The 17,112-nt window shown below is 44.4% G+C and overlaps 1 protein-coding gene and 1 long non-coding RNA gene across 6 annotated transcripts in view; one reads left to right on the top strand and one right to left on the bottom strand.

Annotated features, from left to right (window-relative positions):
• LOC309702922 (disks large homolog 4-like) overlaps positions 1–8,443 on the bottom strand; it is a 53,523-nt gene extending 45,080 nt beyond the window's left edge. Inside the window, exons 1-3 of one of the 5 annotated variants that reach the window (XM_082527568.1) lie at positions 8,142–8,442; positions 7,856–8,060; positions 4,829–5,012 (exon numbers count right to left, since the gene is read on the bottom strand). In XM_082527568.1, the coding sequence (XP_082383694.1) occupies positions 4,829–4,847 (19 nt within the window). In that variant the 5' untranslated portion in view covers positions 4,848–5,012; positions 7,856–8,060; positions 8,142–8,442. Of the gene's footprint in view, positions 1–4,828; positions 5,013–6,428; positions 6,909–7,855 lie in introns of those variants that run through there. The other 4 variants (XM_082527570.1, XM_082527566.1, XM_082527567.1 and 1 more) reach the window with 4 other exon arrangements.
• On the top strand, positions 1,300–9,466 carry LOC309702942. Its single transcript, XR_014275797.1, has 3 exons — positions 1,300–2,907; positions 8,480–8,666; positions 8,770–9,466. It is a non-coding gene; the product is annotated as an uncharacterized lncRNA (long non-coding RNA).
• Positions 9,467–17,112: the final 7,646 nt, after the last annotated feature.

Genomic DNA, 17,112 nt, shown 5'->3' with positions numbered 1-17,112 from the left:
TGTTTAACATCTGATCTTTGGGTTTTTGTTCAGTAATCAGCGTGACCTGTGTATAAACGCATAAAAGAGATAACGTTGGTGTTTCCGTCATGTAGTAACTGCTGGCTTTAACTGTACAAAGGTTGTTCCACACTATGAAACACATACAGACTTCATGATGTTCGGCTAATATTTTTATTGTGAATATTAATCATGCTGACCTCGCTCTGTACACCACGCAGCGAGGTCAGCATATCCACGATATCCTCAGCTCCATGAGTTAACACAAAGTTTCCCAGCTGACTATCTAACTGCCAACTATTCCAGAGACGTGAAAATATACAGCATAAAGAAAAGTGTAAGAGACTCAGCAGCAGATTAGAATAACAGTTATACATTTAATAAATCACCAAATTAACAAACCTGTTCGGACAGTTTGAGTTTGTATTCCCTCAGCTGCAGACTCGCTGCTGTTTAAATGTTTGAAAAGCAAGATTAGATATAAAAAACGTCAAACATAGACTCAGTCTGCCTTCACATTTGATATGAGGCCAGCACGTATAGTGGCTGTGTCCTGTTTTAAGATCATACGTGTAAAATTGTTGTCTGACCTCCGTCGATCCAGCCGCTCAGAGTCCGTGGTTACCATGGTTACTGCATAAGCAGCTATAATGTTAACAGCTGGCACTGAGGAAACCTACCAGCAGCATGGGTGTTTATGTTTGTCATTGCAAAAGAACCGTCTGAATGGTTAACTGAAGTTAACTTGGATCAATTATAGTTAAGGAGTATCACAGATAACGCCCACGTGAGCTGTGCGACTGTTCACCACTGAAATCAGCAGGCTATTACTGAAATACACGTGCTATATCATAAACTATGATATAAACAGGGAACTAACATGTTTAGTTTTAAAGGACACCTTCCTGCCTTTAGTCTCATTCATGAGCAGTATTAGTTTCTTCTAACATCCAGAAGTCTGCACGATGTGTTTCATAGTTTGTAACAAGCCTTTGACAGGTAAACATAACATGACCGAAAAAGCAAAAAAAAGAAAAAAAAAGAGAGAGAGAGTGTTGACATAAGAAGAGAAAATTCTCTCAATTATGGAGACAGACAAATGGTTCATTTATGTTTGATGTGTGTTTATTCCTCCCTAAATATCGTCGGTGAAGTTCGCCATGCACGTCAGATTTTCCTGCGCATTTTTATACCTCTGCCAACAGAGAGAGAAAAAAAATCACATTCTAACAGACAGCTGGTGCTTAGAATACAGTTGAATAACTATTAAAAAACAGATGATATTTAGATGATAGTTCAGTCTAACACATGTGCCACTGAACCATTAAACGTCTGTGAAACTATGCAGTTATGAGACGTAACTGTAACCTCAGCCAAACCGATTTGCTCAGTTGTAAATAAAACAGTAAACGTGAGCCGACAGACAGAACCTGAGTGAATGAAGTCCAGCGTTGAACCACTGAGAGCTGAGCTGAGCTTTCACTGCACCATCTTTTACATTGGATAGTTTTATCAGTAAATGATGTTAGTGATAAAGAAATGTGTTCACAGAGACAGTTATCAAACTATCTGAACTGATTTGCTGAGTTGTAAATAAAGCAATGACCTTTACGTGACCCGGGAACCTGATTGAATAAAGTCCAATGTTTAACGTCCACTCACAGTTAAAGACTGTGACATCACCAGGTAACGTGGGCGTGTTCCTGAATCAGCAGCAGGTGTTAAACAGCGGACAGGTGAGCAGCATATCTGCAGGTAAAGTGAGGCTCCGTCGAGCTCATGGCTGGTGTCGTGAGGAAAATGTCAGCTCGTTCTTTATGTTACAGAAGCACAGAGACACAAGACCAGGCGGAAAGAGACGATCGTTCGGTGAAAATGAGAATCTGCGAATGCAACATGTGGAACACGGAGAGTGGAATATGTAAACAAACCGGTTAACGTAACCCCCTCGGTGCACTCTGCATGCTAACTGTTAGCAGAGCTAGTGAAATCTCTGAAAACATCTGAGCACTTTTGCAAACATGTTCTATGTTGACAACCTGACCAGACATGTGAAGATTACTGCGCGACATCCGCTGGTTTCCTCTTTCTGGCGCAAAGTGGGCGATAAACAAACCTCCACCACTTGCTAATGTTACTGAATCTGTGGAAGCTCCACCATAGCCACCACACGAAGTAACGAGTAACGAGCCTCTCTAAATCCCAGTAACGACTAACGCGTTCCTGGTTTTGGCATAATAACTAGTTACCGTGCTCGTTACCACAATAATAACGTAGTTACTGTAACGCGTTACTTAATAACACGGTAGTAAATGGTAAATGGTAAATGGCCTGTATTTATATAGCGCTTTACTAGTCCCTAAGGACCCCAAAGCGCTTTACACATCCAGTCATCCACACATTCACACACACACATTCACACACTGGTGATGGCAGCTACATTGTAGCCACAGCCACCCTGGGGCGCACTGACAGAGGCGAGGCTGGCGGACGCTGGCGCCACCGGGCCCTCTGACCACCACCAGTAGGCAACGGGTGAAGTGTCTCGCCCAAGGACACAACGACCGAGACTGTCCAAGCCAGGGCTCGAACCGGCAACCTTCCGATTACAAGACGAACTCCCAACTCTTGAGCCACGATCGCCCACACTGCAGCCTGGTCACACTTTGAAGGTGTAAAGAAGCTCAAAGACGTCTCCAGGAAACATGTGGAAGAGCACTTTAACAGTCGGGATACCAGGGGCACGAGGACACTCCACCTGTACACATGAGGAGCCCCGCCCCCACACTGCACACCTGTGTGTTTTCACAGGTCGGACCTCTCACACTACCAGCATCAACAGCAGCTGTGTGACATCTGGAAACTCTGAGCACAAATGAAGTGTGAAAGAAATATATTTAAGAACAGGTGAGATGGAAATGAAGGAATTCCTCGTTATTATCAAACTGTCTGAATCAATCATTACGTGTTCAGGAAACATCATCAAAGAAATGAAATAGAACAATATTAACGTGTTTGCTGTAATAACAAACCTCTGCCAGAGATCAGCTCTCACAGCTCACCATGAAAGGAACATGAACCAACACTGCTACATCCATCGGCTCCATCACCTCGTGGGGGGCTGTGGTGCATTGGTGGAACCTTCAGCTGGTGGGGAGGTTGTTACCATCCTTTGCAGGGCGTCTCTGCTCTTGAGGAGTCCACTCCGCAGGTGGGGGAGGAGCTCAGCCTGGGTGTCTTGCTTCTTATGTAGTCTGGGAGTTGAGTGAAGTTTGGGGTGGGTGTAGTTTTTCCTCTGTGGTGGGGTCAGGTGGACCTCTGTGGAAGGTGCAGCCCCTCCAGGGAGGGAGTACTTTCCCACCCCCCAATCCTTTCCTCCCCATCTGTCTCCCTCCTCCCGCTCCATCACACCCCCACACATGCAGGGCCTCGGGGTACAGGTGTGTCACTGAGGTGCAGGGGGGCATTCCCCCTCTGGCCCCTCCACCTGTGCCTCAGTTTTATTCCACAGCAGAGACGTCCACATGACTCATGCAGGGCCTTGGGAGGAGGCGCTGCATCTGGAGGAGGGACGGCCACACCTGCCTGATCCATGAAGCTCAGATCAGCTGTGTCTGCTGTGTGTGAACATCTGTCCACATGTGCAGAGCGCTGTGATGGGTAGGTGTTGTTCCTGCTCTGCCCCTCACAGATGGAGCAGCTGTTGGAGTCTCTCTCACACCGACCTGCAGCAGGGACGCTTCCAGGAAAAGCCTCCAGCTCCAGGACCTGATCCCCGAGTGTCTGTCAGAGGAAAGGAGGAACTCTACTTCTGACTGACTACCAAAATAAAAGTTTAGAGTCAGGTGGAGCTCCCTGTGTCCTCCACACTGTCTGAGGTGTCTGTGAGGTCATCATGAGACACACCCACCTCCATCAGCTGTGCACAATGCAGGTCCACTAAGACTTAGAGAACAGCTTCCACACCCACCCACTCAGTCATGTGTGGACCCCATCAGCATCAAACCTGAGAGAACCTCAGATGGAGGAGGGGTGGAGTCAGAAACCAGCTGCAGCTGCTCCATCTGTGATAAGCTGAGCAGACTGAGCTCTGTACACAGAGCTCTGTATGAGCAGGTCATGTGACAGCAGGCCTGCCTCTCACCTGTGAGCCCGTCACCTGCTCATGCAGACTGAGATTTAATCGTGTGTGTCGGAGTCCGTCGGGTCATGAGGACAGCAGACCTCCCCCTGCCTCCTCAGCTCCTCTGAGGGGTTTACAAACCGTAACCCAGAGTGATGACCCGCCTCCTCCCAGCAGGACACACCTGACGCTCCTCCAACAGGTGGTGTCCTCAGCCTCCTCAGAGCTCCGTCCCTGAGGATCCTGTCAGCTCCTGCACCCACAGAAACCATGAAACCTGCTTTGGCCCTGAGCTCTGATCAGCTGGTCCGTCCGTCCGTCCGTCAGCCTCAAATAAAGTTTCACTTTGAATCCAGCAGCTCGTGTCAGGAGCTCAGGTCACATGATGCCCAGGCTTCCTGTATGACCCACTCTGAGGTCAGACCAGGAAAACCAGTCGAAACAAGATGAACCCCAGTGTAACCATGGTGACTGACAGAGGTTAAAGGTCACGCAGACAGTAGATTTTTATATATACCAGTGAGGAGAACAGGAAGTGAAAGACAAGAAGAAGTAGAAGAAGAAGAGGCTGAGGACGAACCACAGGAGTGAAACACACACACACACATACACACACACACACACACACACACCTAAAACAAAACAAACAAACAAACAAACAAACAAACAAACAAACAGAACGCTGATGTGGAAAAAGCGTCTCACCTTCTCTCTTCAGCGGCATGTCGTCTCTCTGATCCTCACTAATCCTCTTTGGAGATTTTACACTCGCAGTGCACTCTGGGTAACAGAGTCCTAATCCCTCTTTACTGAGGCTCCGCCCATCTCCAGTTCACGGGATTGGACGATGCTGTCCGTCTCAGTGAGAGTCACCGTGGTTTAAACTGAGCTGATGAAGGAAAACATTTAAATGAATGTAATTAAGTGTTGAGACGTGTGGGTCAAGCTCAGAGTCCATGACAGACACAGACAGACGCATCACTGAGGCATCGATCCTTCAGCTGAGAAAACTCTACACTGACACACACGCCTGAGATCAGATTTATATGACAGATCAGAGTAAATATTAAGGATGAAGTCAAAACTGATGAAAGCAAAACGTCTCAGATTAGATATGGGTCAGGTGACACTTTGAATTCTTCAAGGTGTGAATATAGATGATCATTAAAGTGTCACGTCTGTTATCACACGTTCTGAAAATAAGAATTACGTCATTATTGCTGAGCTGTGAGCTGCTTTATACTGACAAATAAAATGAAATAAACATCCATCCATCCATCCATTCGCTTCCGCTTATCCTTTTCAGGGTCGCGGGGGGCGCTGGAGCCTATCCCAGCTGTCATAGGGCGAAAGGCGGGGTACACCCTGGACAGGTCGCCAGTCTGTCGCAGGGCCAACACACAGGGACAGACAACCATTCACTCGCACATTCACACATAGTGGCAATTTGGATTATCCAATTAACCTGTCCCCACAAGCTGCATGTCTTTGGACATAAATACACTCTTTATTTTTATTTGAAGGGTTAAAATGAAGCAGGATGTTTCAGCATGTCAGTCTAACAGAGATCAGACTGAAGCGTGTTAAACAGAATAGCCTTGTTACTCTGTAACTGTAACAGTTAATTAAAAGAGCATAATAATGAATTTCCTCAATCATTGATGCACTTTGTGAATAGCTGGAGCCACCTGGTGGACAAATACTGCAACTGCACTGTTCATGTTCCCCATTGCTGCACAGTACATGCCTCAGCAAATCCCTTCTTTATTAGCCTTGTCTCATGCTTTCTTGTGCCAACACACTGTTGTTGCCGACCAGAGATGGGCAGTAACGCGTTATTTGTAACGCGTTACTGTAATCCGATTACTTTTTTCAAGTAACGAGTAAAGTAAGGGATTACTATTGCAAAAATGGTAATTAGATTACCTTTACTTTCCCGTAGGAACGCTGCGTTACTGCGTTACTAAAACCGTGAATCTTTTGCGAGAATGTCTCACGACAGTGACATAAGCGAGTGCGCCGTTTGTGACAACAGTTACAATCGCATACAAACTTTAGAGCTAGGGGTGAGCCAGAAAGCACCTGCCTGACTAGCTAACTAATATTAGCTTAGCGTGCTAACCAACAATGCTACTTGTGAATAAAGTTACTGTTAATGCACCAAAATGCCTGTAACTTTCAGGGTACATGCTAGTACTACTTATAAGAAAATACAATTACCAGCTGTGTGCAGATCAACAATGGATCACATATCGAGTGCAGAGAGAGTATGAGCGTGCAGCGTTTAAAGCGTGGAAGTACTGACCTTACTTTGAGTTTGATTCCATAAAAGTGACAAAAACATTAGTGTCCGCTGTGCGTGGGAAGAAAACTTCTTTTTACAGCGAAAAAACCCTAAACTTCCAACAAGCACCGAGTAGCTACGACGTAATGGGAAACTCACAGAGAAACTCGCGGATTCTTCCACTGACCGCGGCACACCTGCACCAGGGTAAACCTCCGCCTGCCCCACTCCTGCTTTACAGGTGAAAATAGAGCAACAGGACCGCTGAGTCTTTGACTTTATTTATTTTCTGCTGTGTTTTACTTGCATCTATTTGAAAGACTGAGTGTAAACACACAAAATATTTTATTTTATGTGCTGGAATGTGCAGAAAATAGGTTTAAATGTTAAACTAATTTCTTCCAGTCAGAGAATGTTGCAGATAATTAAATTTTTGCTTGATGCATAAAGTTAAAAGATTAAAACTGATAAAACAAGTTAAAAAGAGACTTTTCCATTTGATTACATTTTGTATGATGGATTATGCAGAAAAAGTAGAATTGGGCTGAAAGATCTATCGCTTTATCACCTCTTCAGGTTGTAAATCGGGTTTTTAAAAAGTAACTAAGTAACTAAGTAATTAATTACTTTTGAAAATAAGTAATCAGTAAAGTAACGGGATTACTTTTGGGGGGAGGTAATCAGTAATTAGTTACTGATTACTTTTTTCAAGTAACTTGACCAACACTGTTGACGACAGTGTGCTGTCATCTTTGTACCAGAATAAAGAGGCAACCCAGAAGAGCAAGCCCAGTGCCGTCCTTTCTACACGGGCATGTAACATCACATCCACCAGAGACAGCTACATAACGCGTTACAGTAATCACATTACATTTTTCAGTAATGCAGTAACGTTCACAGCAATGTGTTACTGCACTAAATTCAGTAATCACATTACAGTTACAGTTACGTTGTTACTTGAGTTACAAAGGTTCTTCAGTTATCAGCGCGAACAGTAGCGCGTTTGCGGCTTAAATTTCTCTATCTAGAAATATATGTTAAAAAACTAAAATGATTTTCAATGTTTTGTAGTTTATTGCACTTTTCTGCAATTTATGTAATTACTATGCATTTAATGCATAATAGAATAATAGAAGAGTCGCACAGTGCTTGGTGTAGCCCCATAGTTCTTGTAGTGAAGAAAGATGGGTCTGTACGGTTCTGTGTGGACCACTGCAAGGTGAATGAGGTGTCACAGTTTGATGCGTACCCGATGCCCCGGGTCTACGAACTCCTGGACCGGTTGGGCACTGCTCATTTCTTTACGACACTGGATTTGACCAAGGGCTACTGGCAGAATCCCTGCAGAGTCTAAGGAAAAAACTTACCTTCTCGCGGTTGACTATCACTCTAGATTCGTTGAGATTGCTTTGTTAAATAGAACAAAATCAAACGATATCATTACCCACCTGAAATCTTTCTTTGCCCGTCATGGCATCCCAGAGGTCCTCATGTCTGATAATGGGCCACAGTATCCAGGTCAAACCTTTGAAGACTTCGCAGCGGCGTACGGGTTTAAACACAAGCAGGCCCAAGTTTCCGTAAAGTAATGGAGAAGCAGGGAGAACTGAATGAAACTCTCCTGCACCTCAGCGCTGAGCTCCACATCACGCCCTGTGAAAGCACAGATATAAATCTGCTGCAGTGAGAAGAACTTTACCCAACACAAGTGTAGAAGTAGACATTTGACTTTACCTACAACCTGTTAACAACAAAGCTTTCATTGCCTCTGCTGTTGATGTCATGTAGGACTAATCATACTTCACATCAGCCATGCACACGTCAGAGGATCTCCAGGCTCTCAGTAATAAAGCCAAGCAGATGATGTGAACATAGCAATAGTAAAACATGCATCATAATCAGCTGTATGTGTCGACTATGTGGCACCTCAGTCTTGTTGGCATGAAGAAAAGTTGTGTAACATGTAGCATAAGGGCTGCAAAGACATCATGTAGACAGCAGTCGTCTGTTAGTCGTAACGTATCTCCTGTTAAAGAGTTAAATGTGCGTTCTCCATCTCTGTCCTCTCACAGCTCGCCGTACACCAACTCCAGCTGTGGTAACCATGGCTGTGCCCATCAACACGCTGAAGCTGAGACGCCACCCGTCACTATGGCGACTCCAATAGGGTTACCTGTCAGCTGTGGACGCATGAAAGGAAAACAGCAGAAACACAGACATGTTTACTGGAACATTTCCTATTGACAGCTTTATGGAAAAGTGGGTTTAAACACTTTTCTGTGTTTGATTTTGTTTATTTATGGATTTATTGTGAAAGGAATTTATAAGTTTTAATTTGACCTTTCCCCTGTTTTTCATACAGACTGGAGACGAATGGATGGTGCTTTCTTTGTTTGTCTAAAGATAATGAATAAAACTCTACACACATCTTAAACCACCCTCCTTTCTATATATTTTGTTATATAAATGGAAAGTATATAAGACACAAACTGAGCTTATATGATACTAAGGACCCTGGAGGTCAGTCCACCTTTATAATTCAGCACAGCCTGGAGTCTCTTAGTCAAGCTTGTTTGTGTTTTCTGTGAGGAAGTTTTCAGCAGCAGCTCTTTTCTTGGATGTTGGTTCCCTTTGTTTCCATCCTCTGTTAAGATGTTTCAGTAATGTTGAGGTCTGGGGAGGCCAATCCATGGCTGACGTCCTGTGATGCTGCATTAGCAGTTTGTTCATAGTGAAAAATGAAGCCACTGCCAATCAGACATTTGCACAGTGGATCAACTTCTGATGGTACTGTCCTGAATTCCACACCTATAATATGTTTGCACGTACTGATGAATATGTGCAGCTGATTTTCAGTCCAGTTCCTGTGTGACAGACGCCAGTCTTTCTGCCTGTGTCCTTCCTTAACAATAGAGCCATCCTTCCACTGAGACTGTTTCTGATGAGGCTTCACTGAGCAGTAGATGGATCCCTCAGCTCATCTAATCGTCCTATTTCTAACACATGACTGTCAGAAACTGTTAATCTGCTGCAGCTCTTTAACTCCTCCACTTCTTTTTTGTAATCTCTTAGTTTCCTCATCTTTTAAGGTGGCACTGCACACCAGATCCAAAGTCAACATGCTGTTATATGATGGAGATGAACCTGTAATGGAGTTTGATTTAAACCAATCTAAGCAATTAAGTGAATGATGATGAGCAAAGAAATGATGGCGGAGCCGCATTCTGCTTGGCCTGTAGATACCTGTCGGCTGCCTCCGGAGTCCCACAGGCTAACCAAGCCCGATAGGCCTCCTTCTTCAGCCTGGTGGCTCCCTTCACCTCTACACGGAGCAGGTGTAGGTGGCGCTGTCAGACAGGTGGAGGTTGGTCAGGCTCAGTCTGAGGTCTCCAGTTTCCAGAGCGTCAGTCTTCATGGATGTTCGACCGCTGTAACGCTGGTTTGGATCTTTCGGTTCGTCTCCTTGAAGCTGGTGGACGGTTGGAGGACTGAGGTCGGAGCGACTCCACACCACTGTGGGGCCGTCCAGTTCAAAAGTGGGAAACTCACAGGGCAGCAGGACAAACAGCTCTCCCTCATACAGCTCCACAGCAGAGGCATGCTGGGAAACTGAGGACACAGACAGAGTCCATGTGTCACTTTGAGGTCAAACGTGGACACAGCTTCAGTTACACAATATCAAATATCCACATATAGAAATAAAATCACTGTGCAGGTCAAATAAATAAATACAATAAAGAAAGAAATAAGACGTCTGAGTTCAGCTCGTCGGCTCACAGAAACACTGACTTCCTGTTATTAATGAGGCGGCTGTGGGAACAGGTAGGAGGCTCCTGATTGGTTCATAAGGTGTGAATAAATGGTCATGTAGCAGGAAGTAAAGCCACATCAGCCTCAGAAGGACTCATGAGAGTCTGAAGTCTGTCTGCAGTGCAGTGGAGTGATCTCCTCCCTATGAATGAAGTTAGAAGTGTGGAAGTTTAGGAAGCAGCTGCACGTCAGGAAGCACAAATGTGATGAGGAGAAGGCGTGGAGCGCTGTGTCAGGCTCTGCTGTGGAAACCAATGAACTTTTGCATGTTTTGAACTGGAAGAAGAAGCAGGATGTGAACTTTGTAGGTCAAAACAAAGCTCAGGGTCAAATTTGATCCAGTACTCATGTCACAACACTGATGTCCTGACTGCTGATCAGCTGATCGTCCTTTCATGGTTTATCAGAGGACAAAGAAACTTGATAACTTGATTTAGTTTGGACGATCCACCAATCACAGAGCTCCATCAGAGACCTTACAGTAACTACATTCACCAGCAGAGCTTTGATGGCGCTACTCTCCACGACCACTAGATGTCTCCACACTCTGTGCTGACTCCAATGAACGATCAGAGCTGCTGAGCCTGTTTGCAGACCGAGGAGGAGCTCCTGGTGATCCGTGTGGGACTAAAAAGCTCTGATAACGTCCATCCAGCAGCTGAGAACAGGGACATTTGGTGCCATGTCAGAGCTGCACAGTCAGTCATCAGTTTGGCTCTTTGGTTTGGAGAGTTCAAAGCAGCAGCAGAGAATCTAAAGTGTGTCACACAGCACCAAGTTTCCTTTGGTCACATGTGAAATGTGAGTCAGAGCTTCAGCTACACAACAACAACACACACAGCAGCTGATTGTAACACGAGCTCATCTGAAAGCCACCAAGAAGAATCCAGAGATTTGAAAGTTGCTGCTTTTAGTGGGTCTGTGTGATCAGCATCAGTGGGTTAAGGTGAGGCCGTGACTAGTAGAACGTCATGTTGGTGACAGCACATGAGCCAACATCAGACTCCGAGCGCTATAATAAAGATGTTGTTGTTTTTGAGCCCCTGTATTAAAAGTAGTTTAAAGTCAGCTTGAGTTTGATGTCTTTATGTCAAAGCTGCTCATGATGTTGAGCTGCTGATGGAATAAAAGCAGTGAAAAGTCTCCTCAATATAAAAGCATGAAGACTTCTTCAGCTTCTTCTCAAGGACATCAGCTGCTTGTTTGGCAGCAGAGGCAGTTAAGAAGCTTCCTGAAAAACACTGAACAGTGAGTTCACTGTGGCATATGACAGATTCAGCTTTCTGTGTGCAAACGTGTCTGTGTCGACCTTTCAAATGCTGTTGAATCCAAAACATCAGCGGCTCCTCGGCTGCTCACTTCATGCACTTCTGTCTGTGTGACAGTCCAATGACATCACAGCTGTTTCCAGCCCCAGTGTCTCAGGACTGGACACCTTTAAACATGTCGAGGATCAAACAGCGTCCAGCTAAACATACATGTGCATGTGTTGAGACAACGCCGGTCTCTGTGATTCTTTTGGTCCTGGTAGAGATCACGCTGAGATGTTCCCATGTTTTACACAATCCTTTTATTATTCTTACAGATGCATCTGGAGATCAGCACACTGCAGTCCTGGGCTGAAGGCTGATCTAAAGAACTCCACAGTTACAGTTATAACCTCTGGTCTCCTCCCCTCTACAGTAAACACCCCCACAATGGACTAGTACAGTGACACCCTGACCCCATCTCCTTTTAAGGTAGTGTCCGTTTGCCCTTTGTCTGCTCCTCACCCTCAGTAACTCCTGCTACTGTCCTGGGGGTTGATTGTCCTCCTGCCTGCACCTCAGTTCTTTGTTCCCATCCCAGCCTTTTTTCTATTTTGTATTCTTACACCCATTAACTGCAATATGAGAATGTTGCAAGCAAACTGTATTCTCTTTAACTCTGATCTGTATCAAGGAATCTCTTCTCAACACATGTTTTAGACGTGTGTCACATGTGGAAACACAACAATCCCACAATGACACAAAGATTGGTTTGAGGGGCTTCCTGCGTGGAGAGTCAGCTGGTGAAAGGAAGTCCAGTCTGACCTCATTGGGTCAGTATTTCAGCAGAGCACATGGACAAAGTGGACGGTGCTGTCAGTTGGTGTTGGCTCTCTCTGTGGCATCACTTCCTGTTCCAACACACAGTGGTGCTTTTGCTGATCTGTGTAGCAAATGTAATTGAAAACTTATAGATAACTTCTTGCTTCCTCCTGTGATCTTTGTTACTCCCCTCGAGTTTTAATAAAGCTCAGCTTGTTACTCAGACACAGCCTTGACACACACTGCAGGACTAACAATGATTTCATCAGATCAAACATTCACACAAACTTTCTGTGGACGATCAGTAAGAAAGTCTCTGATCCAGTGAATAATGAATCACTGCAATAACATGTGTGTCCTCGTTGAGTCCAATCAACCAATAAACGTCTTGCCTGAGCATCTGTGTGTTGTCAGTGATGTGCAGCTGTATTAGCTGACAGCAGCGCTGCATCTTCTGGCTCCTTCGTGACTTACAAGCAAAGCTGTGATGGTGAAGAAGAGTTGCAGTCCTACACGCCTCTCTGCAGCTCGTCGAGCCCGGAGGCCAGTACGTGTACGTGGACCCAAAAGTGCGTTTTTATAACGTTTACACGTGAAGGCATTTAAAAACAAACATAAGAAATTTAAAGACACAGGCAGCCAGTGAGGCCAGCACAGGGGCTGCTGAGCACCCTGAGTGGCTGTGAGTGAGGCTGGAGGACCTGTAACATCCAGCAGGCTCTGATGGTTCTAATGGGATATTATGGTGGACGTGTCTGTGAAGTTCTCAGTCGTCCAGGTCAGCGTTAGAAACACCTGCTGAGTTCAAACCTGAACGACTGAATAAAGAAGTGAAAGCAGCACATTCAGCTCTGTTTGACTCAGAAAGAGGACGTCACTTTGATTCAAGTCCTTCTGCCAGCAGCCGTCACGTCTCTGATAATAATGTGTCTGATTTTATCGGAGGGGGCACCTGCCGTTCAGGGAACGTTTGATATGAACTGGGTCCTGTTGGGCTGTTGTTGGTATGTGGAGCTGGTAGCTGGAGAGCTGCAGCTGTGTTAGAACAACAACTGTGCGTGTAAATAAAGTTAATGCTGAAAAGCAGGGTCACCAACCGCAGGCTTATGGCTGAAATTTCCCGAGATGATGTGTCCTCCCCCCACCACCCTCTCCTCAAAACCTGAACAAAACTCAGGGCTCCAAAGCAGTGGCGTGTCCAGTGGGGTGGCCTGCCCCCCCAACCAGACTGGCCACCCCAGGTGCTACCCCGAAGCTAAAACAATAACAGTCAATCAAATAGCAAATGTACGATTATGTTTTCACAGTGAAGCTCAGATATCCGAGGGTAAGTGAATGCAGCACCGGCTTCTACACTATGAGCATCACGTTAGCAAAGGTAGGAGAGCCAAGCACGAAAGAGGCACCGCAGAAAACAGTTTTTCAGCGAAAGATTAACAGGTTAACATAGCTGGACTGGCCACTTTCCCGGTGTGCTGATGACTTTTCTTTGTAAGGGCATGAACAATGAGAGGTGGTGGATTGGCCAGATGCAGGCAGATGTGTAAAAATAACTCAGTTGTTTGGTGGTGGCTATGACGGGGCTTCCACAGAGGCAACAGGTGGATGAGGGAAGGGAAGGCAGGAGGAGCAGAGACCCGAGGCAGCCGCCAGTCCGAGTGTCAGGTGAACTGAACTTCAGGTAAGAAGTTATGATCTGCAGTCTGTCTGGATCAGATATAAACCAAGTTTAGGTGCAGTTTATTTTCCTTGTGCTGACTTTTTACCGTCAGTTGCAATAACTCGTACTGTGTACTAGCTAGCATGACGGAGTTTCTATACAGCTGTGGGTGCTATGATGTTACTGATAGTGAACTTTATTTTATTCATAAGGTTAGTTAGTAGAGTTGCCAACTGTCCCGTAAAAAACGGAATCGTCCCTCATTCAGAGAAAATATTACACGTTTCGTATTGAGCTGAGAAGAGACGCAGTTTGTCCCGGACTTTAGCTAGAATGGAAAAAGACACAAAGCTGGATTTATTCTGTGTCTTTGCTGCACAGCTGCCTCTTCTTCTCTCATTCTCCCCCCTCCCTCTCCTGTTGCTACTTCAATCATGAAACTGATCAGTGATCAGCTGATCGACTCTCTTGTTTGTTTATCGCCCACTTTGTGCCAGAAAGAGGAAACCAGCGGATGTCACGCTAAACAACAGCAGCACGTTTAAGCTTGATCAGCTGTTGTTAGAATGTATTTAATATTAATTTCTAGTAGGTTTTATTCAAATGTTCGTCTTTTCAGTTGTTTCCCCACTTTTTTCCTGTTTCAAAATCAAACACCAGTTTGTGAGAAGATTATCTTCTTTTTTTAACAGGCAGATAAAGTTTTGCATTGGCTAATTTGTCAATTGTTTGTTACAAATGTTCATATTTTAATATTCAAAACTGTTTTTGCCCAAAACATATGTGCACTACATGTCAGTAAAAATACTATGAAAATATTGCTGTCCTTGAATGCTGAGTAAGCACTGACTGATTGTATCTCTTGTACTTTATCAACGCAGTATCTAAAAACTTTGCACCGTAGTGGTTAAAATCTCATTCTAATAAGAGTTAAAAGTGCATTTGGTTATTAGGTTTACAGGATTATTGAATTATGGTTAACGGTTGGTAGATTTGTTTTTAACATTATCTGCCAATTACATCTGCCACCCTTCTCCAAATCTGTGCCCCTACCTGGCCCCCCCAACAAAGATTTTCTAGACACGCCACTGCTCCAAAGCCTCTCTGAACCTCCCAGATGAGAAGCATGCGTCATCTGTTTAAGACTTCAGGGAATTCATTAAAAGGATGCCAGAACATCTCACTATACGTGCAGAACCAGATACTCCAGATGTTTGTCACAGGTGTGTTTGGCAGCACATGTGAAGAGTCGTTCATTTGCATATTAGCTTGGTAACAAACTAAATACCAAAGCAACACCGTCATCTGTAAGCTTTTTAAGGCTCAAAATGTGGTGTTAGTGTCAGGGTTACAGTTAGGTTATGGTTAGGTATAAAAGAAAGTTTCATCTAATTGACTTTATAAAAGTTTTTATCGCACGGTCCTCGGGGCCGCTGGACCGTCCAGATTTCTCCTTTGAACTTCCTGTTGAACTTATCTGCTCCTCTTCTCCTCTTCCTCCATGGTCCTCTCCTCATATACTGTATCCGATCCCTGTGACTGACGAGTTCTTGTATTAAATGAATGTGAAATATTCAGCTTCTGAGCTTTGCGGGAAGAGTGGGAGATATAAATTAATCTGAAAAACAATATATAATAAAAATGCCAATAAATTAACTAAAAAATTAACTAAGCACATTATATTAAAACCAGAGTGGCAGACAGATTCCTCATTAACATCTGGAGGGGATTTGGCCTCCACGAGACACTGAGTGCTTTTTGTGCTCCTAAGATAAACTGTGAGGTCATTCATTGTTAGCAATAAATAGCCACACAAATCTTTGTTAGTTTTAAAAGTGACACACATATTTACAGTCTCTGAAGTGTACATGCAGTCGGTGTCAGAGGAAGCTGTCTAGTCCATCCGATGTTAATATAATATTTCTTTTTTATTTTTAATTAAATGTTAAAACTATAAAATAAATTAAAACCTTTATTTCCACCACTGAAAATAGCTGATTGTTTTTCTGGTGACAAATGATTACAGTTTGTTTGAATGAGAAGGACAAACACTGCTCCTTCTCAATGCCTAACGCCACCTATTGTTTAGGCACCACTGGACCGCCACAGGTTTACATGTGGTGTTAAAATCTCCCAAGGGCTATACTATCTTCCCTCCTTCGTACACCTGTATGTAAAAAATAAAATAGCCCTGTGTTTCTCTGTGTCAGTGTTGGGACGCCCCTCATGCTGTGTGTCTGGTCCTGTGTGTTTTTGTTAGATTTTGCCCAGTTTAGGTCTTGTGTGGTTTTTCTGTCCAGCAATAAAGCTGCTTTTTCGCTCCCAGTTGAGTCTGCATTTGGGTCCTTTTCCTGCCTGCACACAGCCGTCACATGACACAATCTGTCCTGTGTGAACATCGTCAACAACGAGTGATGCTGTTAGACCTGTTTTATTGGCCTGACGGTGGGATGTCTGTGTGTTTCTGAGAAGCTGAACACAAGATTTTTGTTTTACTTTTTGCAGAATAAGTGTTTTAAAACACAAAGTCCAGAGTTCATCCAAAGAACACTGCTCACTGACAGTACGTGTCATTGTTGTCAGAGTGTTGGAGGAGAAACCGACTAACTCTGCAGAAACATGGTGGACACAGGTGATAATGACACATGAAAGAAGAGAACTGACTAACACAATATGGCTGTGATAAGCATCAGGTGAGGTCGACTGCAGAAAAATGTGCATTTGTTATACTTTGAGAGGGATTTTGATGAAAACCACTGGTGTGCCTCAACATAACCCGCAGTAACACTGATAAGACCGACTTTGTGTTGAAGCACACAGCCGGCTGTATTTCAGACAAAGTTCCCAGAATTCGTGCTTTAAAATACAAATTTCTGTTGATGAATTTGAAGTGATTACAACATAATGCTGTGCAGATGTGACCCACCACCTGCTTTTCCCTGTGTGGATGTCTGTGTGGCACTGAATTTAAATCAGTCACACAGTCGACCAAAAGCTGAAGCTCTGTTAGCACCTCGTGCTGTGAACAAGCATAAGAACGACATTCTGAACAGCAGATCTAGAGTTTTATGGTGTGACGAACGCCTCTCTCTAACATTTCTCATTTATAGCAGCTGTTCTCTTACTCATCTGCCTCCCTCCTGCTTCTGTGTGTGTGTGTACATGT

Source organism: Aulonocara stuartgranti (genome assembly GCF_965226115.1).
Source record: "Aulonocara stuartgranti genome assembly, chromosome: 3".
Classification (NCBI taxonomy): Eukaryota; Metazoa; Chordata; class Actinopteri; order Cichliformes; family Cichlidae; genus Aulonocara; species Aulonocara stuartgranti.
This window is presented reverse-complemented; position numbering and strand designations above follow the sequence as displayed.